The sequence below is a fragment of the Candoia aspera genome, chromosome 5, assembly GCF_035149785.1.
Source record: "Candoia aspera isolate rCanAsp1 chromosome 5, rCanAsp1.hap2, whole genome shotgun sequence".
Classification (NCBI taxonomy): domain Eukaryota; kingdom Metazoa; phylum Chordata; class Lepidosauria; order Squamata; family Boidae; genus Candoia; species Candoia aspera.
In genome coordinates this window covers 66,762,208-66,787,456 of record NC_086157.1, presented here as the reverse complement: position 1 = coordinate 66,787,456, position 25,249 = coordinate 66,762,208, and the positions used below count along the sequence as shown (strand labels likewise).

General features: G+C 34.7%; 1 protein-coding gene across 1 annotated transcript in view; it reads left to right on the top strand.

The window, feature by feature from the left end:
- The window catches only part of NCAM2 (neural cell adhesion molecule 2), a 108,667-nt gene that overhangs the window by 18,496 nt on the left and 64,922 nt on the right, over nucleotides 1-25,249 (top strand). The window contains exons 9-10 of the mRNA XM_063304711.1: nucleotides 12,073-12,223; nucleotides 25,042-25,229. Of these exons, the coding sequence (XP_063160781.1) occupies nucleotides 12,073-12,223; nucleotides 25,042-25,229 (339 nt within the window). The remainder of the gene's footprint in view (nucleotides 1-12,072; nucleotides 12,224-25,041; nucleotides 25,230-25,249) is intronic.

The window sequence follows — 25,249 nt, the reverse complement described above, 5'->3', positions numbered from 1 at the left end:
AGTTTTGGTAAATTTAATCATTGTGTTGAATTTCTTTTGTATATTGATGATAGCAGTCTTTTCATTTATGTGGATGGTAGCTGTGGCATTTCTGTATATTGATTTCAGGAGGCTGATGTAGGGTTCTTTCACACTTGCCCCTTAGGGCTTCAATTACAGTACTCAATTTAGCAGAGTCAAAGGATTTTTGAAAGTCAATAAAGGCCAGGCAAAGTGGTATCTGGTAGTCATTGCAATGTTCAATAACTTGCTGAACCACTTGTATATGATCTATAGTGTGAAATCCATTCCAGAATGAACTCCTTCTCTTAGTTGGACAAGGACCAATGTTTTTGCTTAGTCTTAAAATAACTCAAAACTGAGAAGTTTGTATAGGGCCAAAATTCCTTATTGGTCTACAGTTTTTAATACATTCTTCATCATCTTTCTCCTTTCTTTGGCATCTTTCCATCATGGTGGAATGGTAGAATGTTTCATTGTTTTAAACAGCAAGTAAATAATTTTGCCAATATTCTGTAAAGCTACCAACATATTAAATTGCAAATAGCACCTTCTACTTCTGTTGGAATTATGTCAGGCACGTCAGCATTCATATAGTTACTGTTGTCCAGTTCTACCTTGTTAGCATATAATTTAGAATAGAAGTCTTTGTTGCATTCTATATTTTATAACTGATTTGTTATGATTGAGTTATCCTATTTCTTGATCCTGAAATTTTCATGATTTAAGATCTTCTATCATAGATATACAGTTTCTAAACTTTTAAAGTTAGTAGCCATCAGTTTATAAATGGCACCATTTTTATCTGATCTTGCTGAGATTGTGATACATCAGGGATTAATATAGCACTGTCTAATCCATCACTTGGGATGGGAGCCATCACTTTTTCATGTCTGAGATATCAATAATGTGCCTCAGCTTCAATAGCATACCTAGCCTTATCCTGCTTTTCTGCCTCACCACTACATGGAGTATAGCTCTTGGCTTGAAATGACTGAGATGAGCTATCTTCTTAATTTTATGAGGCACACTGTTAACATAATGTTACCTTCAAGCCATTAAAGTAAATAGAGAGAGTTTGGGCATAAATCACCCACCCATTCAGCAATTCCATCATAGGGTCAGAGTAGGATAAAGAAAAGTAATTGTCTAAGCAGTCATGAAAATCCAAAGTCCTAAAATATCAAATATTAAGGAGTTATTCAACATTTTTGGCTCAAGTGTCACATTTAGAATGTGTAGAGTTGTATAGGAATATGTAGATAACCTTGAAGAAGGACTGATAAAATTGTTACATAAATATCAGCTACTTTTGAGGTAAGCTGGGTCAAGAAACAGACTCCACAAAGAAACTGTAATTCTACTACTTCATGTGACAGTCTGGCCAGTTGGTGTCTAACCAAAACCTCTTTCTTTGCAGTATTACCCAGTGAATCTAGTCCTGTTGTTCTGGGCAATCTAGAATATGTCCACTTCTGTGTGACAACACTTTAGATATTTGAATACTGCTCTCATATCTTATCCTAGTCATCTCTTCTGTAAACTAACCATACTAGATCCTTTATTTTTTTTTTCCCTCAGAGCTTGGGTTTCCAGACCCTTGACCATCACGGTAGCCCTCCACTGAATTTTTTACATTGCAGGTTGATGTTTAACTTGTGGTCAACAAGGACACCCAGATCACTCCACTGAATTTCTTTCAATTGTTCACTGTCTAATTGTGGTTCCCCTAACTGGCCACAGTACTTAAAATGAGGTCTGACCAACATAGAATAGAGTAGAACAATTATTTCCCATGATCTGGACTTTATATATCAGTCCTACTAAGTAGACAAGACCAGGAAATTAACTCCACAGGAAGGCTAAAACTACTTTTTTGATGTTGGCTACAATAACAGAATCTTGCAAGTTTGATTGTGTGTACCTCCTTCTCTTCCTTATAGTTCAGTAAATTAGGGAGCTGTCTGCCTGAGTTACTTCTGAATATTATCTTATAGTTCCAGACTTAAAAAATGCTTCAGCGCCTTTTGCTTAGGTAACAGTTCCTGCATGTCTCCATCAAGGTCATCCTCCTTATTCTTTACATATACTGTACGTGTAATGCACCCCAAGGTAGAATTTGACTTTTTAGCAGCTGTATTATATTGCAGGCTGATGTTTAATTTGTGGTAAAGAAGGACACTCAGATCACATGTACACCACATGTAGTACTCTTTGTGCTACTGCCATTCAGGTCTGCCCCATCCTATATTTGTGTCTTATATTTTATTACCCATATATAGAAAATTGTATTCATTCTGTTAAATTCTGTCTTATTCAGTTCACTTATTCATTACAGCTCAAAGAGAACAGACTCTTCTCTCTTTCATGCAAAATACTTCTAGCTTTATGTCATCAGAAAAAATTACAAGTAAAGTAAAGGGACTATGTGCTAGCAATAGCTAGAAATATTATTTTTTCACATTAGATCTTGCTTCTAACAATGAAGCTGCTCAAACGGACAGTAAAATAAATAAAATAAAATAGCTTATATACAGTGATATAGCATAAGTACATAATATTAACTGTTCTTGCTCCCAGTATTAGTTGAATCTTCAGTATTAGTTCTCTTAGTCATTCCTGTGCCTTCATGATATTTTCCTTCTTATTGCTAATACAGTTCAAGAAGATGGTTGACTCTGTGCAAAATAGGTAGTTTGCCAAAAGCATTTGAAAATTGTAGCTATACTAGATCAGTATAAAATCTGATATAGCTTAAATCTTTTGACTTGAAATGTTTGCTCTCAAAACTGGGAAAGTCCTTCAGCGTAGTCCTGGAAAATTCCCCATTTGAATAGTATAATGTACTTGAAATGTGTTAAAGAAGAAGCACAAATGCAGACTTTCTCCCTAAACTGGAAAAAAAGCACATGAATAATTTTGTTCATGCTATTGTGTGGACTGAAATCTAATAGGAATGAATATTATCATTTTATACTAGTCACATTCTTTCAGGTGAAGCCACTAGCTCATCTCCTTTTTGGGACTTTGGTTCTTTGGTCCCCCCAGCTTCTTGTTTCACCTCCTTGGAGAGAGTACAATCTAAGTTCATCAGAGCAGCTCTCCAGTTACCTTGTTGTGTCTCTAACACACATTTACGACTGGAAACAGGTATGATAAAACTTGAATCAAGAGTGTGTCTAGCTTCCATAAACCTCTGCTTAAAGCTTAACTTTTATCCTCAAGGCTTAGCAACATTAATTCTCCAGGATAATTTCCAATCCACATGGATCAAGGCTGCAGAATCTAAACTTTCAAATTTAGGCTACTCCTCTGTTCTTAAGATGAAATATGATTAAGTGAGGCAAACTCTAAAGCAAAGGATAAAGGATACAGAGCAGCAAGCAGATCTAGGAAAGTCTTTGGTTTTTCTGTCACCAGTACACAACAGATATATTGTCATTGTTGCCAGCTACCTTACACAGCTAGAAACACCCAGCCATTGGAGATCCCTATGTCATGCACCCCACTCTGCTGTATTGGATGATAAATATAAAAGAAGTACCATTGGCTGAAAGGCTTTGCCCCCGTGATTCTGGACAGATAGAAAATATAGAACATGTTCTTCTTTGTTGCCCTTTTATGGAGACATTCAAAACAGATTCATGCTACCTTTGCTTAGTAGATACCTTGGTCGCTCAGACTCAGCCTATGCCCAGATGCTACTCATAGACAAACTACCTTTTGTTAAGATAGATTTATATATACTCATTGAGCACTCTGCTTGTACTGGTCTACAACTGTAATGAATTGAATAGTGTATTGTATTTGAAATGTGTTAAAGAAGTAGCACAAATGCAGACTTTCTCCCTAACCCAGAAAAAAGCACATGAATAATTTTGTTCATGCTATTGTGTGGATTGAAATCTAATAGGAGTGAATATTGCTGTTTTATACAGCCACATTTTTTTGGAAAAGGATATATGGAAGGGTGAGTCATTTCTTCTGTTATTCTCACGGTCTCTCTAGGGTTCTGCTCTAAAAACAAGCTGAATGTGAAAGTAAAGCTGCATAAAGGAGTCCACATAACAAAGCAGTGATTAAGTTTAGGACTTACTCAAATAGGTGATAGTTAAGGAATTGTTAACTGTAAGATTTGTATATAAATATCTATCATTTGTTAAGCTAAGACCAGTGTACAATAGGTAGAAACCCAAATTGTTTACTTTAAGTATACTATAACATGAAACATATTGTAGTTTAGAGAATTCTGTGTCTGTGTCTGGATAAGTTCCTGTTTGTTTGTTTTTTTTCCCTATGTTCAATATTCATTTTTCTTTTTAATCTGAACTCTAAATATTTTTTTTAAGTTTTCCACTGAGGCTGACAAATGGTCCAAATGATAATAATTTGTAGTAACATGCTGAAAATACTAAATATGGCTAATCTAAAAAGAAAAAAAATAAATTAAAACATAGATTTACCATGTTAAATTTACTTTGAAATTTTATATTGGATTAAAATATTAGTGATATAGGAGAGAGAAAACTATGTCTACCCTTTTCTTCATTTTAATTAATTATTTTAAAAGAATTTTAATTGGGTATATTTTTAGAGCTGAGATCAACATTGCTAATATATTAGAATGCAAGAGAAAAAAACACCATGTTGAAATACTATCAGGCTGGATTTAAAAAAAAAAATCTGTCAAGACTTCTTATTTCTGTTTCAATAGGTTACTATTGTTATGTCCTGTGTAAAAAATGGTGGTTATGTCAAGCATGAAGAAATTAAGTGTATATTAGACCTTCATTTATAAAATTAATTTAATATATATCATACTATGCTATACTAGCAACCTATATTCCTTTCCTTTTACAGCACTTATGCTCACAAGAGGATGTGCTTTAAAATACCTGATGTTACTAAGGGAAAGAATGGAACCTGTGGCCATTTTTTCACACTTGCATTTAATCTGAAGAGAATTTTAACCCTAACGTTTATTACTTATTTTGCTTATTTCAAAAGGTGGAAGTACTACAACTCTTATTATACATCTGGGGGGAAAAAAGGGAGAGGATAGGAACTAAATGGGGATAGTGAACAAAATCCCTATCACGTAGTATATCTATTAATAGTGTGTATATTATGAAGGTATAAATATAAATAATTTTGTTATTAAAATGCTTTACATTGTAGCTGTAACTCTTTAGCAGTGCCAGTGTTATTAAATGAGGCATGATATGAACATACATTTGGGAAATACAAACTACACTAAATAGAATTAAAGAAACAATTTTTCATTGGCTGGATTGTATTCTAATATTCTATAGTACTTTACAATATCTTATAATATGATTAGACGAACTGTTTTTTTAGAAAGTGACAGAATATATGCCATTGTGTCACAAGCTGCACTTTTCATTAATATGCAGTTTTTAAGAAGCATTTTGTTTTTCCATTACATCTTTAAAGAATATGCTGGGGGGAGTGGGGGAGAGGGAGAGAGAGAGCTTTTTGATTCATTCGCCTGTAGAAGCTCTTCTGGTTCTTTGAGAGGTTTTGTGCACCACAATGTGCTTAGATCCCAACAATAACTCTGCTCAAATGTGTAAGAACAAAAATACAATTATATAGTTTCTTTCAGAAATAATTAGCAGTTTGCTCAAAATATTTTAATGCTGCATATAAATTTGAAAGAACCATTCTACGAGCTGCTTTAGGATTAATTAGGGAATGAAACCCTGAGGAAAATGAGCAATACTAAATTCTGAGGTTCTACAAAGTTAAATAATTTCTTTTTAGATAGTTTTTGATAACTTCCATGTAGGGGTTACACAATATTCATTCAGTAAAAAAAAATTGTCTATGAAACTTACTGTTTCAAAATTAAAGCCATAACAACAGATCAATTGGCACTATCAGAAGTGATGGAAAAAACATCATTTGCAGCATTATAAAAATGCAAAAGGACAGGAAGGGAAGTGAAAATGAGGGGCAGAATGGGTGATTGTTTTTTTGTTTTTGTTTTTCCCAAACAAAATATCATGGATTCTTTATATATAATGTTATATGACTTCTATAGTTGAAGAATGATGTCTCCACTGATTCAGGTAATAACTTTAAATAATTTCATTTCTTGTCTTCTGGCTAGAATTTGCAAATTTAAATTGAATAACCACATTTTTTTTCAATATTGTTTTTTGGGTAGTTGCTACTCAAGATAAATAGTACTGATAGTTTTTATTATTCAAAAATTGTTAATTTCTAGATTAATTTATTATTATGAATATTTAAAGTGTCCCTTAGCTTCATTTCCCCCCTTTTTTTTACCTTCCTATAATTACAGGTGCACCAATCCTGGCTCTTACAAGAACAGAAGAAATAATATTGGTTTTGGTATGTACAATGCCCTGTGTCACCTCTTTGTATAACCTACCAAAATATTGCATGAAAACACCAGCATAAAGCAGTGATTAATCATATCTCATATTGCTACCATTTCTTAAATTATATCTTATATTCTTCAGAATGTAATAATTATTAAATAATTTTCAGTACATACAAAAAGTCATTTTCACTTTCCAAACTTTGAAATTAGGTGCTAATTATGCAGATGGGCAGAAAGCCAAAGCAACAACAACAACAAAATCTTTTTGTAATGACTTAAATATTAAATACTTCTTAAATGGGTTACAACAAATAATGATTTTCCCTATGGAAGGGAAATTATATCAGCCCATTTAGAAAACTGTAAAATGTTGCAATAATTTATATTTATGTGAGAAATTAACTGACTTGTAGATTTCATTCAAGGTGTCCCATTGAAAACATACCCACATATGTTAAGTGCAAGGTGAAGTTTAACATGACTGAATCAGTGGACAATAAGGAATATACACGTGGCAATACTCTGGAATTTTCTGCTGTTTCCAACAGGTGCATGGGTAGAATACATTTACCTGAAGATTGTGGGGAATATTGTGAATGTTTCATCCATATACCAGAAGGAAGCTTCCATCAGCTTCTCCACATTAGTGGCTGTTGTGAATAACAGCCCTTACTCATCAAAGGTAGCTTTTCATCCTAGGAAATCTTGACCATCTGTTTCAACCTTTGAAATTTTAATAATGCCTTCAGTCCAGATAGCGCTTTCTGTCTCCATTGCTTTTCTGCTACTGAAGATCTAGTTTATTGCTTGAGGTGTTCCTCCTGTGTATGATATTGAAGCCTGACTGAGTTACAAGTAATGGTACTTATTTATCCATCTGTCCCACAGATACTAATTCATCAAGTATACATCATGTAGTGTATTCCTTGGCAAACTGATATAACTTATGGACTACAAAGACAGTGACAGTATACTTTGTTAAGGATTCAAATTTATTTTGAAGTCCAGTGATATGAATTCTCCTGGATGCATAAATGCACCATATACTTGACTTTCAGAAATAGTTCCCTGTTTCTTGCTTGTGTAAAGAGTGGTTGAATTAAATAGTATCAGTGAAAACAATGTATATTCTTAAGACATCATCTTGCTTTGGCTCTCCTACCATCTATACTTAATGGCAACTTTTTAAATTATTTGATTATTGTTAATGAATATTTGTTTGGGGGATGTTATAAGTACCACGAAACTACCAATATTATCATATACAACATACATTTGAGAAATGGCAGTATTGCACATAATAGGGGTTTATTTCCTGTCATTATAGCTGGTGACACATGGCATTCTCTAGCTGTAAGCCAAAAGAAGCACATATGAAAATGTTGCTATAAACAAGTAAAACGTGTAAAAAAAAGTAAAAAAGTAAAAATTGAATACTAGGATATTTTACATGATTTTTCACATGAGCAAATCAAACAGAACCCTCTTTCCTGAATATTGTTTCTGTTGAAAGAATTTTATACTTGGACAGTAATAATATGGTTTCATGCAGATTTGTGTTGCTGGATTATATGATACAGTCACCTGCAGAATCCAATTAATGACCACTGAAATCTGCAGAGAATGTTATAGGCACTTAAACCAAACACAAAATGAAAAATAATTACTTCCTGAGCTATTCTTATGTTGCAGTCAAAATGAAAGATCTGGCTACTGAACAACTATATATGATCACAGAATGACATTCATCACTTTGTCAGAGTTACAAAATGTTCAAATTGCAATAGAGTAGAACTGGGGATTCCTAAAAAAATGTATTTGCAATTGAGGTTCTTATTTTATGTAATCAGATTCTTAAAAAAAAAAAAAAAAAACTGAAATAAAGCAACTAAAATTACTGTACTGGAAGGAACTGACTTCTCTGATCAATGTCAGAAATTCTGACTAAAACAATGAAAGAAGTTAGTGTCTATCTTTTCTGTTCTTGGAAATATACATATTATTTGTTATTTAATAGCGTTTCTCTGCTACCTATACTAAATCCAAGCTTGTAAAATCCAGCTGACCACTAGGTAGTAACAAAGAGTTTTCTGTATCTCTTTGCTGTCATCTAGTGGTGGGCAACCAATATATTTTATGCTCTGATGGCCTACTAATATTATTGTGAACAGATTAATAACCTTTTCCAGATAATTTTTTCTTGTAATGCAGATGTATATATTTCTTGGGAAATACAGTAAGTATGAAAACAGCACAACGTTTTTTGAAATTCATTTACAAATATTATTGTAAATACAGATATTACAGCAGAAGTAACTGTGTAATATAAAGGGAAGGATACTTCCAGAATGCTGTGTTTTAATGAAATGAATAAATTTCATAATTACAGCTTCCTTTAGAAGAAACCAAATAACAAGTTACTTTTGCAAAGATGTCCATTAATATATGGGATTGGGCAATGTGATCTTTGCTTGCTGGTATGTTTTAGTTTGAATACACTTAGACTTAACCTTATGTAGAAATTTACTTTTTTCTTACAGACAGATTTGATACATTGCAGTAAAAGAGTGCCACTGATATCCATGCTTAAATACTGGAATCTAAACTTACTTGACAATTAAAGTTACTTGCATTTCTTTCAAATAAAGCATGTGTAGAGAAATCAGAATAATAATTGTATACAATATATTAATGTGCCACAGATGATAATAGAGTGTTTTTTGCTAGAACTTTGAGCAGTGGTTTTGAAGTGGTTTTCTGGAAGGTATTGTAGGTTGCTAAGAGTTGACACTGACTTGATGGCAAATAAACAATCAATTGTAGAACTGATTCTATACTGTAATTACTGTGCTTATAAAGCTGCATTACTTGTTCTTGTGCAGACAGTCTGGGCCAGTTTTATAAATTTTGTCTTGTTCTGCCTAGAGATGTAAATAATGTTTTGTGTACATACTGTTTTGTGCATGGAATAGCTGGTTACAGGTGGTCTAACCCTGAATTGAAACACTCATGTTTCAGGTGGTTTGACCCATGCATGGAATAGAATGGGACATTTTGTTCTGGGAAGAAATGGTTTCAAGGTTTTGAGGGCAAAAACAAAGACATTGGCCACTAATGAAAGCCAGGGAAGCAAGGGAGGATGCCAGGATGATAGGGAAGTGGGTAGACCAGTGGGATTTGCCACTGCAGCTTCTAAGGTGAGGGGAGAGAAAGGGCAGTGTAGAACAACCTTATCCCATTTACCAAAGCTAGATTTTGCTTCATTTGTAACCTGAAATAACCAATATGTTTTGGATTTTGATTCTGCCAAACTACTGCTGGTTTGGAGTGATTTGGCAGAACTTCCAGAACTCAATTTTCACCAAGGTTAGAAAGATAGCATTTGTCTTTGGTGGACATCTCTAGTTCTATCAGTTTCTGTGAAAGAAAGGAAATAAGGTTTTTTCAGTTCTACTTAGTTCCTATTCCTAATTTATTTACCCAGTCTTTTTTCTATTTATTTTGTTTTGCATATGAATATTTTATGCATTTATGCATAATACTATAGCTAAATTTCCTGCAACTGACAGATGTCAATTTGTCACTTTCTATGGAAAAGTTCAAGTGATCAATCAGATGGCATTCGAAGCTGTTACAAGGATCCTATCTTCTTCAGGAATACCATTGTATTCAGGTTTCTCTCAGCCACAATAATAATAGTTGTTATGCAAAGAATTTCTAAACATACATAGTGGCTGTATTCAAATGTACAGACCATTTTCTGTGGACAATGCCCTATACTGACCCTGTATTTAGACATACTACTTACATTGTGAATGGCTTGCAATTTACGGAACTTAAAAAACAAAAAACAAAAAAAAACTTTCCTAGCCTATGTATTTAATATGGTTTATTTTTTTTAAGACTATGTTTTCTTCAGTGTTTGAAAAATATATTTATCAAATAGAAGAATAATTGGAAGTACTATAGTACTGTCAATCAATAATTATTTCATAGCTGTGGAACCATCTTTCTATTTAATTCATCATTTGATTGGGGAAAAAAAAAACATTATTAAGTTTTGGATTCAACTGAAGTCCAAAGTATCTAAAAAGAAACGGTTCTATTTAGCATTTCATCCATTATGTTCAAAAAGAAAGGAAGGCAAAATGTTAGATTCAATAATTATGATGACTATCCTCATATCTGAATGAGGATCATTGCTACCAAAGCCACCTTTTAACTCAGCCACAGCATAATGGATGAAGGAAACAGTTTAGGTTTTGCAATGATTTTTTTTTCCTGTTCGTTCCATTCAATCTCATTCAAACATTGTATGGTAGACTTGCTGAGTTAATTCTCTAATGTTTGGAAAATATCACAAATTAATCCTTAATACCTCTGTTTTAGATATATTTAGCTCTGCCATATTGATATAAATATTTATTTTCATTACCATATTGATATAAACATCTCTTTCATTATATTACTTTTTTTGGGGGAATTACCTACTATATATATATGACTATAAAAAACTGGGTGGATAATTTTACTGAATTTTTTTCAGAGGAAGGAACATTCTCCAGTAGTCTAACTGATCCAGAGTTTCCTTAATAATAATAGTAACTCCATAACCTCCTTCCCCCACAAATCTTCTTATGTAGAGAGACTGAAAGATAAAATTATTATACATCTATACAGCAAAACTATTTTTAAAAAATATATTTATTTGCTTGTTCATTTTCTAGGAACCAATTTTGGTAGTGGTTACAGTGCTGGACTAGAAACAAGGTGGCCATGATTTCTAGTCTTCCTTTAGGCATGAAAGCCAGATGAGTGACCTTGGGCAGATTCCCTACTCTTTCTCTTTCTCCCTTCTTTTCCTTCTCTATTTCAGCACAGAACTGTTGTTTTTTTTAAAGATATTGTTATCATTATAATAATGAAATGCAATGCAAAAATGCTCTACACTGGATAGTAACAATTTAGTAACACAAAAAGGAAGCAACTTCTAAGCACGAATCACTTTCTAATAACACATTCTCCCCACAGCCACCTTTTAGTTTATTTCTATAACTACTGATCACATCCTAGACATATATGCTCTGAACACAGAATTGTTGTTTACATGTTTTATATCTGAATTTTTCAAGGTTACCTTCAACATACTGGGCAACATATTTTTGAATACCAAAAATTCAATGATTTTTTTTTAAATTTCCAAATATGTTTCTGATATGCAATATATAATAGGAAAAGAGTTCTAAAATAAAATACTCTTTTTAATTCTTATAAGAAAACTATATTTAAATAATTAAATGTTCTCACTACTTCATGTAGAGCATGTTGGTATATGGCATATTTATTTGTGATACATGGCATGAATACATACAAGTGTCACACATCAAAATCAGTTCCACCAAAATTGTCATAAGCATAGTATGCAACAAAGGGCATATTCTACATATGTTCAGGTTGATAAAGGATTGATTACCCTTGTGAATAACTTTAAGTCCTATGGGCATTTGTTTTTTTCCTTTTTCTTGTCCACGGGACTTTCTTTTTATCAATACTTTGTTTAATTTCTGCATTATGATATGTATTACAAGGCATTTATAAAATAGGTATCATGAAGTCATATGTAATCCTAAAAAAGATATGTAATCCTAAAAAAATCCTAATAAAGAAAACAACAAAATTAAAAACTTTTTTTCTACAAATAGAGTCCAGATGGTCGAATAGAAGTCAAAGGACAACATGGAAGATCATCACTACTTATTAAAGATGTGAAATTGACAGATTCAGGGAGATATGACTGTGAAGCCGCAAGTAGAATTGGTGGGCATCAAAAGAGCATGTACCTCGATATTGAATGTAAGTTAGATTTTTTTTCTCTAAATATTCTGATAAGAAAGCACTTCTGGAAGAAAGGAATTTAAATACAAAATTCTGTTGTATTTAAGCACTTACATTTAAACAGATGTGACCAGAAGCTGCAATTCAGTCACAAAAGCTTTAGAGGCAAATGAAAGGCCTGCCTAAAACAAAAATTGCCCTGATAATTTTTTTCCAGGCAGAATTTGGGCTTAAAACGAACAAACAAACAAAGGGTTATGGGAGTAAGATTGGATATTCTGTATTTTGTAAAAAAAAAAAAAAAATGTGCTATTAAAATTCAGCCTTTTTGCTGCTAAAATGCCATTATATGTATCAGGCTGTGGATAGAGGGAAAGCAGCATACAGCTGGTGAGCCATAGAGTGCATATCCTTGAATTTAAATAAATCTCTTTATTAATTAGCATATAAATGCACAGAGTAAAGTGTTGATCTACAGCATTGTAATGTGTTTCTTAAAAAAAAAAGCTTACTTTAAAAAGATATATTTAAGAAATTATATTTCCCCCCCAAAAAATCTATTATATGCATACACACACACACATACACCCTACTATAATAGTCTAGATGCAGATATAGATGACCACGTGTTCATATGGATTGCAGCTTTCATACCTCTTTGCTTTATTTGAATATTCATTTTTAAAATAATATATATATCTAGTTTTGTGTGATACTTCCAACAGGAACAACTTAGGGTTACTGCTGTTGTACTGACCATCTTGCTGTCCAACAGTATTGCTTCCTAAGCTCCCAGACCTCACTGTTGTTTGGAACTTAGTGGTAGTACATTATCTGCTCAGAAACAGATCTTTGTGAACACTAATCCTGGAGTGTGTTTTTGTTTATGGAGATGTTCCAGGAGACAAAGCAGCAAACGTTATGCCTAAAGCATTGGTCAGAAAAACCAAAAGTGAATATGACTTAACGTAAGAGCTCATGTTTGGGCCTGCACTGTAGTGATAAATGTGGTGAAACAACTGTTTTTATCTGCCTTTATTCATCAGGACAGTCCTTATCAAAGGAAAACTGCTTCCTGTTGGAAAATGTCAGGCAGGAAGATCTATCTGTAAACCACTGTAGCATGTTTGCTAAACATTTTACTATAAAAACTGGGCGGAAGATTTTATTGAATTACCTCAGGAGGAGGAACATTCTCTGGTACTCTAACAGATCCAGACTTAACTTAGTAAAGAGAGTAACTTCATTAACCCCCCCACCCCTGAACTTTGTTTTGCTGATGAAGTTACTTTATTTGCTCAGATTTGGATTCCACATGGGCATATCTAGTTGAGATGATTAGGGCAATATCTAGCTATGTTACCTGAAATCTGAGGACTCTGATAAGGTGGATAAAGTTCTCTGAGTTCTGCACCTGCAGGTTTTAAGCTTGTAATTCTTATGTCTTATCATTGCAGTAACATATGCACTCTTCGTATATCTTAGGATTCCGAAAGCCAAAAGTTGGCTTGTCAATTCAAATGTAATGAACAGTGAGGCAGAAGAGGAATATTATTTATTTATACATATGCACACACACACACATACAATCTGCTTTAATGCTTTTATATTTAGAGCAGATATAATTAGAAGCTGGATCTTCTCCATAATTTTAAAAAGGTCCTCATGTTTCAAGACAATTCCAGGTTGTTACAGCAGCACTAATACCTGGAATGAGCTTAGAAATTATTTCCTTGCAGTTCTGTTTGAATGTGTCTTCATATTAGTACATGTTATAAAATAGATTTTAGGAACATGAAGTTTCTCAATCATTATCAAGGATCTCTAGCTATGTTTTTTTTTTTTCTTCGAAAAATGTACTCTGGATAGGCATCACAGATGGTAGTGGAAAAGATACACCACTCCTGCCCCCCACCCCGTTCAAATATCTGATTTATTTAATTGCAATATTGCTATCTTTAAAATATATATATACTTAAAATACAGTAAATAAAGGATAGACAATAGCATTAAAAGAAAAAAGACACAAACTATAAATGTGAAAGTAGAAGATAAGAACAAAGCAATTACTTCCAGCTATCCCAATTACAGATATACATATAACTGAAATAAATTAATCTCTTACCACTAATTTATCCATATTAACATTATTTCTATCCAAACAAAACCCAATATTCAGTAAAACCCATAATCATAACTTCATTTTTTCCGTCACGAAAAGATAGTCTAAAAATGGTTGCCATGAATCTATAAATCTGGAAATAGTATTATCTCTTATTAGAGCAGTTAGCTTCGCCATTTGCACCAAGTCCATTAATATAATTAAACATTCTTCCATTGTTGGTATTTGTGGTTCCTTCCACCATTGAGCATAGAGTATTCTTGCAGCAGTAGTCAGATGCAGAAGCAGATTTCCATGCTGTTTCTCTAATTCTTCCTCCACCAAACCCAATAAGAACAGTTCTGTTTTGTTTTATTTTTTAATATTTACTTTAAGAATTTTTTGAATAACAGCACATATCTGATCCCAAAATTTCTTTGCTTTGTCCACCAGAGGTGGTAAAAAGTTCCTTCTGCCTGTGAACATTTCCAGCAAACACTTGTTACATTCTTAAACATTTCTGATAACTTGTCAGGTGTTAGGTACCAGTGGTACATCATTTTATATATTTTTCCTTTAAATTATAATTTAACATAATTTTAAACCTTTTGTCCACATTTTCCCCATTGTTTCATCATAATATTATACCCAAAATTTCTAGCCCATTTGACCATACATTCCTTGACTTGTCCATCCTCCAAATTCATTTGTAATAACATCTTATACAACTTGGTAATAATATGTTCATCATTCATAGAAAGTTGAGTCTCAAGGCCAGTTCTTTCATTTACAAATCTATAATTCTTTTTATCCAACTTAAAACATTCAAATAATTGCATATAAATAGAAAATGCTAGAAGAGAAAATGTGGGAGAAACAAAGTGGTTAAAATATAAAAAAAATATTAAATTTTGAAGAAGGCAAACCTATGTTTAAGACAAGAGAAAAATTAGAGATAGAAGGTCTTTCATGTCAGTGGTTTATTTATATGCAATATTGCTATCTTAACCAGATTCAATTCTGACTCTACTCAGTTCAGCAACTTAGTTTCTGTTTATTCATGACTAAATAATCTTCAGATTGATCTACTGTAATGTTTTATATGTGAAGCTACCATCTGTGATGTCTTGATAATTGGAATTAATTTAAAAACAGTTGCTAGACTATTATTTTAGAGAGGTTATTGTTGTTCTACAATAAAGTGTGGGCACTAGGCTTGTGAATTCAAATGTAATGAATGCACAAGTGAGGCAGAAGCTTGAATATTATTTATTTATTTATTTATTGAATAAAGGGAAGCAAAATAATGACTTTAACTGCAGAGCATAATATAAACAGGACATATACACAGTCAAGATAACAAAACAAGAATGGCCACATTCAATAGAATAATGTGAATAAAGAAAATGTGAATAAAGTCTCACATTACTTTACCTGTTGGAAATCTGTACTCAGCAAAGACAATAGCAAACAGCACTGATCTTTTAGCAGCCCATGTATAGCATGTTTCCCAGGTAGGTCTACACTGAAATTCCTCCCTAGGAAGGTTTATATAGTGCAATATTGTAATTATTCATGTTTCTAATTAAGCACAATTTTTATACCTCTTGCCTATCAGCCACCAAAAGTTTAAGTTACATCAAACCTTTCCTTTCTGTAAGTGGCTGACCTTGGAGCTACAAAGAGATAACAATACTGACTGCATCAGGAGGTTTGGAAACAACTAAGTGAAACTGTTGTAGGGAGAAGGAAGGAAGGGACAAGCTTAGAGACTTGTTGTTAAAAATGAACACAATTCTAGGTCAAGCAATGCACAAGAATACAAAGAGTAGAATTTTAAACATGAAAGAACAGAAGAAAATTGGACAAATATCTATTCCATTACAATAATACTTCACAATAGCAGAACAGATGTTGTCATTATATGTTATCTGTACTCAGAGTTCTATTCTAAGCTCAATGCTTTCCATGAGGAGCTCAGCTTTAAAACTGAAATCTTTATATCTAAGGGCCTCAAGAAGTAAGATGTGAATTGTTTCTCATCTAACCAAGTATTCTGGCATTCCTCCAAGTGCCCTTCACCTCCTGAAGTTTATGATATTGTAGGTATAACAGGAATATTACAGGTACTTTCTTATTCATGCCTCATTTCTAAAATGAAATTCACAGGAAAAGTTTTCAGTGTTCCATTTTTTAAAAAGTTTTCCTCAAACCTGTCAGCAATATTTTGTTTGGTAGTTTATTCCTGTACTTGTAAACTGAGCTGAAAGTAGTTGTGTAGTGCTGAATAACATAGAAACATGCAGTGCTGATACACCAAAGCTACAAATGCTTGCCAGCTTTTTATAAATCTCAGTAACACTGGAAATATACTTGGAAATAAATAAATTAATAAATACACACACACACACACACACACACACACAATTTGGATCATGTAGAATTCCAAATCATAGGTAGCTGACTAGTCCATTGAGTCATCCATTTACCAACCTGCCTGTTACTTACCTATTGTGTTTTTATACTGTTGAACTCAGAAAAATGACTCCCAGTGGTTTCTATCATAACATAAAAGTGTAAAGAACCAATAAAACATAAAAGTACTTTTAAAAAAATAAACAAATAATAATGACATTTTGCTCCCCAAAGGCTCCCCCAAACCACTCAGTCCTGTAACTTCAGTTTTCATAAGGCCAACAATAAGGATGGTAGCCTACTTTCTTAATGGAGAATGTTATATAATATAAGGGTGGCAAAGTAAAAAAAAAAAAATCTCCAAACTCTTTGGAAGCACTAAGAACAAAATAAGCCAAGTTATACCAAATTAAGACTCTCAAACCTAAATGTTTTTAATGCTGCCAAAAAGGTTCTTTGGAAGGAAAAACAAAAGGAGACATAAAAAGTATACATGTAACTAACGTATCAGGATTAGCGACATATTCTTGGTTTCATATCTAGTTTGTATCTAGTTGACAAAGGCCTCCAATTAAGGGCAACATTTAAAAAAAAAGTATGCTTCAACAATCATATTGTTTAAGCGAGGCACTACTCCTTGGTCTATTACAGTCATGCTTCTTTGAAAGCCATTCTGGGCCAACAGACATCTGAGGATGCTAACACACTTTGTGAAATTTTTCATTCAAATTATTTGCATGATTTTACTAAAAATATTGTATTAAATATAATACAAATATTTGATCATACTATGTACTAAAGTATAGTACATAGAATACTATAAAGTAATCGAAGTAAAATGCATTACTGAATTCCTGACAAAAGGCTGGCAGCATGTTACAAGAGCTAGGAAGAATATGTTTGGGAGGTGTCTTACAAACCTGATCTGCAGGCTTTAAATTGAATCCTGTGAGGGAGGCAAAAGGAAGCCCAAAAAGTAGTGTGATGCTAGTGCTGAAAACAGAACTGGGAGAACTATTCAGAATAGTGAGGTATCTGATACAAAAATGTAATTACAGGAAGGAAATAGATCATTTACAGTATGTGACCAAGGATTCCAGTGCTTCTGTATAAATCCACAGAATACGGGCAACAGACAATAAGTACCAGAAATCTGAATTCAGGAGGCAAATTTAATTTAGTAGGCATTACTGAAACTTGATGGAGTGAAACTCAGCAGTGGAATGCAAAGATTGAATGGTACAAGTTATTCAAAAAGAATAAGGCATACCAAAGGGAACATGTAACATTATATATGAAGGAAGTACAGTTATGCATTGGGATCCAAGAAACTGAGTATGAAAGAAGAGCATTTGGGTAAAAATACAAGGGAGGGGAAGCAAGAAAGATATTATTGTGGAGGTGGTAAACATTGCCAAACCAGGAAAAAGAATGCTGGATAATCACCTTCTGGGAAGAGAGACATAAACTTGCATAATGATGGAAACTTTAACTGGGCATCTTTGGAAAAAAAAGCTTTGAGACTGCAAGGTCCCAAAATTTTGTCAGTAATCTTACGCTTTCATTTATTTGTCTGCATATTATTTGTTACAGTATTTGTTAATCCAGTTGAACTCCTGGTGGCTCCCACACATAAAGACATAATAAACTACAATCCTAGGTGTTCACCTCAGCAACATCACAGATCACAACATTACCCTAACCCAAACCACTTAGAACATTTTGTTTTGATTGTTCTACCAATGCCTTCATAATTTTCATACTTTCATAATTTTCAGAAGGCTGAAGTGGAAAAGGAACTTGTAATAGAATCTAAAAGTAACAAAAAGGACATTTTTGGCAATGTTAATACAAAAAGGAAGAGCTTTCAGATAATATCTTTCAATCTCTTTGAGAAATCATGAGGATAGACTAGTGCTAGGAGTTTGTAAAAGGGCCACGAAGCACAAAGGAACCTTTCCTGTCAGTATACTGACACTGCATGCAACTTTTACAAGGTAGGCTTTAGTCATAGTGTGCTGGCTTTAAGTTAGAGATCACAGCTTGCTTAGAATAGCATGAGCACCCTTGGGGTAAAGCTGGGCTTTGCTTAAACTTGTTTCATAATGGCCAAAATGGACTCTTTATCATTTCTGTAAACAGGAATGTGGTTTGCGTATGAGTAAGTCTAGTAATCTGGTCCTTCTCTTTCCTCTCTTACTAAGAAGCATCCAAACACCTATATATGTGTATACCTGCCTTCTGGCAGGTATGTATACATACAATTATATGTTACAGATATATGCAGATGTGTGTATGGGAATCTTCAGGACTGCTTCAGTTGCAGTTGGCAAGCTTAGCTGACAAGTTAGAAGTATCATTGCCTACGATTTTTGTCTGTATAGGGTAGGGCATCATTTTCAATTCGAGTTCATCTCACTCTGAAGGTATTTTTATTTTTATCCTCTTTTGTTTAATCCTTATGGGCAGATGTCCCTTCATGGTTTTGCTCCCTTGAAAGACACCAAATCCAGAAAATAGTGCTGTAGACAGGTACATGATTCTGCTGAGTGAATGATCTGAGTTTGGTATCAGACTAGCATTACAAGTCTTATTTTTCTTCATATTTGATTAAGTTGAAATAGTAGTCTTCTTTGATGACTGGGATCACTAATGAACTGGAATTGGACAGTGCAATAATCTGAGATTAATTCAAATAACATGGGACAAATATACAGTATATTCAACATGTTCTATATTGGGTTTAGACACCTAAATGATCCTATTCATAATTATCAGCTGCTACATTTCTTGGATATAATGTCTTAACTTCAATCATTCATACTCTGGCAAAATTGAGAATAGGCTATCCTGTATAGATAGTTCATAATATATTTGTTCATCTTCTGATTAAGAGTGAGTGTTGCTGAAATAATAGAGCAGCTAGTACCCTTCTCCTTCTCCTCCTTCTTTTCAATATGTGGCATAAAAAACAAATAGTATGGTATAGTATTGATATAACTATGATTCTGTACAGTCTATTTCTACTTTGACCTTGCTTCTTTTGGATACATTTTGAACTACTTGTCATATCAGAAGCTATAACAACACTACAATGTAACTGTCATAATAGTATTTCATGTACCAAAATAATAGTAATTCTATTTGTTGCTAAAGTTGGCGCTTCCAGTATACTACATTTGATTCAATGACTTAAGCATTTTTATTTTATTTTATTTTTTATTATGTTAAAGAATTCAACCAGATTTAGATATTATCTTACATCAGGCTTAAGAAGGTGTTAATACATAATTTTGTACTTCTTTTCTTTTTCTTTTCAAGTATTAAATGGTTGGTTAGAGCAAAAAAATGTCTGTAGAGAAAAGTCAGTGGAATTATTATGATTGCTTTATTGTTGTTATTCACTTCACTCCTCCCTCTAACAAGTCACCTAGACGGTCTTTCTTATGAATGGACATAAAAGGTATGAGAGAATCTATTCATTGAAAATTGTTCGACCTAGTTTAAATCTCAGGATCCCTACACTAGCCTGTGTTCCAATTATTTCAAAATGTTTCTATATAGATTTTCCAACCTATAACCAGCCTTTATACAATACATAAGTAAAGGCATACTTAACATTACCATTTTTTTTTAGAACTTGACTGTAAACACATTGTCATCTTAGTTGGCCATGTACTCTGGAATATGTTTCCCCTTGTTGTTGTTTATTCGTTTAGTCGCTTCCGACTCTTCGTGACTTCATGGACCAGCCCACGCCAGAGCTTCCTGTAGGTCGTCAACACCCCCAGCTCCCCCAGGGACGAGTCTGTCACCTCTAGAATATCATCCATCCATCTTGCCCTTGGTCGGCCCCTCTTCCTTATGCCTTCCACTCTCCCTAGCATCAGCATCTTCTCCAGGGTGTCCTGTCTTCTCATTATGTGGCCAAAGTATTTCAGTTTTGCCTTTAATATTATTCCCTCAAGTGAGCAGTCTGGCTTTATTTCCTGGAGGATGGACTGGTTTGATCTTCTTGCAGTCCAAGGCACTCTCAGAATTTTCCTCCAAAATCACAGTTCAAAAGCATTGATCTTCCTTCTCTCAGCCTTCCTTATGGTCCAGCTCTCGCAGCCATATGTTACTACGGGGAACACCATTGCTTTAACTATGTGGGCCTTTGTTGTCAGTGTGATGTCTCTGCTCTTAACTATTTTATCGAGATTTGTCATTGCTCTTCTCCCAAGGATTAAGTGTCTTCTGATTTCCTGACTGCAGTCAGCATCTGCAGTAATCTTTGCACCTAGGAATACGAAGTCTTTCACTGCTTCTACATTTTCTCCCTCTATTTGCCAGTTATCAATCAAGCTGGTTGCCATAATCTTGGTTTTTTTGAGGTTTAGCTGCAAGCCAGCTTTTGCACTTTCTTCTTTCACCTTCATCATAAGGCTCCTCAGTTCCTCTTCACTTTCAGTCATCAAAGTGGTATCATCTGCATATCTGAGATTGTTAATGTTTCTTCCAGAGATTTTAACTCCAGCCTTGGATTCCTCAAGGCCAGCTTGTCGCATGATGTGTTCTGCATACAAGTTGAATAGGTAGGGTGAGAGTATACAGGCCTGCCGGACTCCTTTCCCAATCTTAAACCAGTCTGTTGTTCCATGGTCTGTCTTACTGTTGCTACTTGGTCGTTATACATATTCTTCTGGAGGCATACAAGATGACTTGGTATCCCCATACCACTAAGAACTTGCCACAATTTGTTATGGTCCACACAGTCAAAGGCTTTAGAATAGTCAATAAAACAGAAATAGATGTTTTTCTGAAACTCCCTGGCTTTTTCCATTATCCAGCGGATATTGGCAATTTGGTCTCTAGTTCCTCTGCCTTTTCTAAACCCAGCTTGTACATCTGGCAATTCTCGCTCCATGAACTGCTGAAGTCTACCTTGCAGGATCTTGAGCATTACCTTACTGGCATGTGAAATGAGTGCCACTGTTCGGTAGTTTGAACATTCTTTAGTGTTTCCCTTCTTTGGTATGGGGATATAAGTTGATTTTTTCCAGTCTGATGGCCATTCTTGTGTTTTCCAAATTTGCTGGCATATAGCATGCATTACCTTGACAGCATCATCTTGCAAGATTTTGAACAGTTCAGCTGGGATGCCGTCGTCTCCTGTTGCCTTGTTATTAGCAATGCTTCTTAAGGCCCACTCAACCTCAATCTTCAGGATGTCTGGCTCTAGCTCACCGACCACACTGTCAAAGCAATCCCCGATATTGTAATCCTTCCTATACAGGTCTTCTGTATATTCTTGCCACCTTTTCTTGATCTCTTCTTCTTCTGTTAGGTCCTTGCCATCTTTGTTTTTGATCATACCCATTTTTGCCTGGAATTTACCTCCAATGTTTCTAATTTTCTGGAAGAGGTCCCTTGTCCTTCCTATTCTATTGTCTTCTTCCACTTCCGCGTATTGCTTGTTTAAAAATAATTCCTTATCTCTTCTGGCTAACCTCTGGAATTTTGCATTTAATTGGGCATATCTCCCCCTATCACTGTTGCCTTTTGCTTTCCTTCTTTCTTGGGCTACTTCTAGTGTCTCAGCAGACAGCCAATTTGCCTTCTTGGTTTTCTCCTTCTTTGGGATGTATTTTGTTGCCGCCTCCTGAACAATGCTGCCAACTTCTGTCCAGAGTTCTTCCGGGACCCTATCTACTAAGTCCAGTCCCTTAAATCTATTCTTCACCTCCACTGCATATTCCTTAGGAATATTAGTGACCTCATATCTAGCTGATCTGTGGGTCTTCCCTAATCTCTTGAGTCTGATCCTAAATTGTGCAAGAAGAAGTTCATGATCTGAACTAGAGTCAGCTCCAGGCCTTGTTTTTACCGACTGTACAGATGTCCGCCACCTTTGGCTGCAAAGGATGTAATCAATCTGATTTCGGTGTTGTCCATCTGGTGAAGTCCATGTATAAAGCCGTTTCTTAGGTTGTTGGAAGAGAGTGTTTGTTATGCAGAGTGAATTGTCTTGGCAAAATTTTATCAGCCTGTGTCCTGCTTCGTTTTGTCCTCCCAGGCCATACTTACCTGTAATTCGAGGTGTCATTTGACTCCCCACCTTAGCATTCCAGTCTCCTGTGATGAAAATAACATCTCTTTTAGGCGTGTTGTCCAGTAGGTGCTGCAGATCCTCATAGAACTGCTCTACTTCAGCTTCTTCAGCATTTGTGGTTGGGGCGTATATTTGGATCACTGTGATGTTAGATGGCTTGCCCTGAATTCGAATTGAGATCATTCTGTCATTTTTTGGGCTGTATCCAAGCACTGCTTTAGCCACTTTACTATTAATTATGAAGGCTACTCCATTTCTTCTGTGGTCCTCTTGTCCGCAGTAGTAGATCTGGTGGTCATTTGATGTGAAGTGGCCCATTCCAGTCCATTTCAGTTCACTGACGCCCAGAATGTCTATCTTTAATCTTGACATCTCACCAATAACCACATCCAGTTTGCCCTGGCTCATAGATCTTACATTCCAGGTTCCAATGGTGTGTTGATCCTTAGAACATTGGATTCGCCGTTCACCACCAGCACCGTCGGCCGCTAGCCGTCCTTTCAGCTTTGAGCTAGCTGCGTCATCACGTCTGGGGCTAGTTGAGCTCATCCTCTGTTCCTCCCCAGTAGCATTTTGACCATCTTCCGACCTGGGGATCTCATCTTCCGATGGTATACCGACATATCTCTGGTTGTACTGATCCATTTAGTTTTCACGGCAAGAATACTGAGGTGGGTTGCCATTACCTTCCCCAGGGATCTCATTTAGTCTGACCTCTCTGTCATGAACTTCCCGTCTTGGGTGGCCCTTCACGGTTTAGCTCATGGCATCATTGAGGTGCTCAAGCTCCAGCACCATGACAAGGTAATGATCCTTTGCTGAAGATGTTTCCCCTAGAGGCACTGAAAAAGTTTGGTTCTAGTACGAGTTGAACTCTAATGGAATTTATTTATTATCTGTGTTCCATCTTCGTGTATGTTCTTTCTCTGTTGCTATTGTCTTTGTTCATTCTGTTTAATTTTTTTTTGCACCACAAACGCTCATTATTCATGATTTACAAAATTTCTAAGTAAATAAATAAACAATAAAATTAGAACTAGGTCTGAAATGCAGTTATTGGCCACAGTAAAGATCAGCAAAATATTTACATGCCCCTCTGAGATTTTACCAAAATAACAGACAAATGAATTATTGTGGAAAAACTGTTCCTGGGGAAAAAAAAAAAAATAGCCAGTCTGCCTTGCCATGGTTTTGGTGTTCATGAGACAATAAATGCTGTTGTGCATAAATAGTCGCAGAGCTTTTTGAATTATGGAAAGCGCATAATTAAGTGCTTTAATTGCTATTTATTTTAATGGTTTTCACAGTTAAATTATCATTTAAATGAATGGTTTACACATTATAGATAGGATTCTGTCCAATATCTGAAGTTAATTTGTTTTGTTCTATTATTCCAATCAGTGAACTACAATTGAAACTTTTAGTTAAATTTCATATATTATTATATAGTATTTAACATTCTAAAATAGTGTTTTAATAAATCTGAACAGCTGACATATATCTTTAATAAACTGATCAACATAATGCAGAATGAAGCTGTGTGGGGTGTTTTAGGTGCCCCTAGGAGGGCACATGTAACACTGCTGCTGCGCGAGCTGCATTGAGTACCAGTTTGCTTCTTACGTCCAATTCAAGGTGTTGGTTATCACCTTTAAAGCCCTACATGATATGGGGCCAGGCTACCTGCCTGTTCCCCATTATATCAGCCCGTCCCACCTGATCGTGCAGAAAGAGCATGCTGCAGACCCTGTTTGGTGGGGTCCAGGAAGTGGGCCTTCTCTGCAGTAGCTCCCGCCCTGTGGAACATGCTGCCCCCGGAGGTGAGATTGGCCCCATCGCTCCTGGCCTTCCAGAGGAGCCTGAAGATCTGGCTCTGCTGTCTTGCTTGGGGTGGAGAGGGAAATAATTCTACATGGGGATGGCTACTATCTTAGATCACTCCTCCCACGTATAGACTGCCACTTGGATTTTATTCATATTCTTATTTTTACTCTTATTTTTATATTTATTTATTAGGAGTAATGATATATTTATATATTGTATGTTTGCTGTTTTAATTTACTATTTTATTGTAAACTGCCTAGAGTCCCCTGATGGGAGGAGATGAGTGGGAACAAATCAAATCAAATCAAATCAAATCAAATAAATAAATAAATAAATAAATAAATAAATAAATAAGTTAAATGAAGGAAAAGCAATAATATACTTTTATAATATGTGTTGCAGATGCTCCAATCTTTGTGTCAAACCAAACAATTTATTATTCTTGGGAAGGAAATCCCATCAACATAAGCTGTGATGTTCTGTCTAATCCAGCAGCATCTATTCAGTGGAGAAGAGGAAAATTGGTTTTACCTGTAAAAAATACAACTCATTTACAGATTCACAGTAGTGAAAACAAATTGATATTAGAGGTAAGCTTTCAGGGATAATC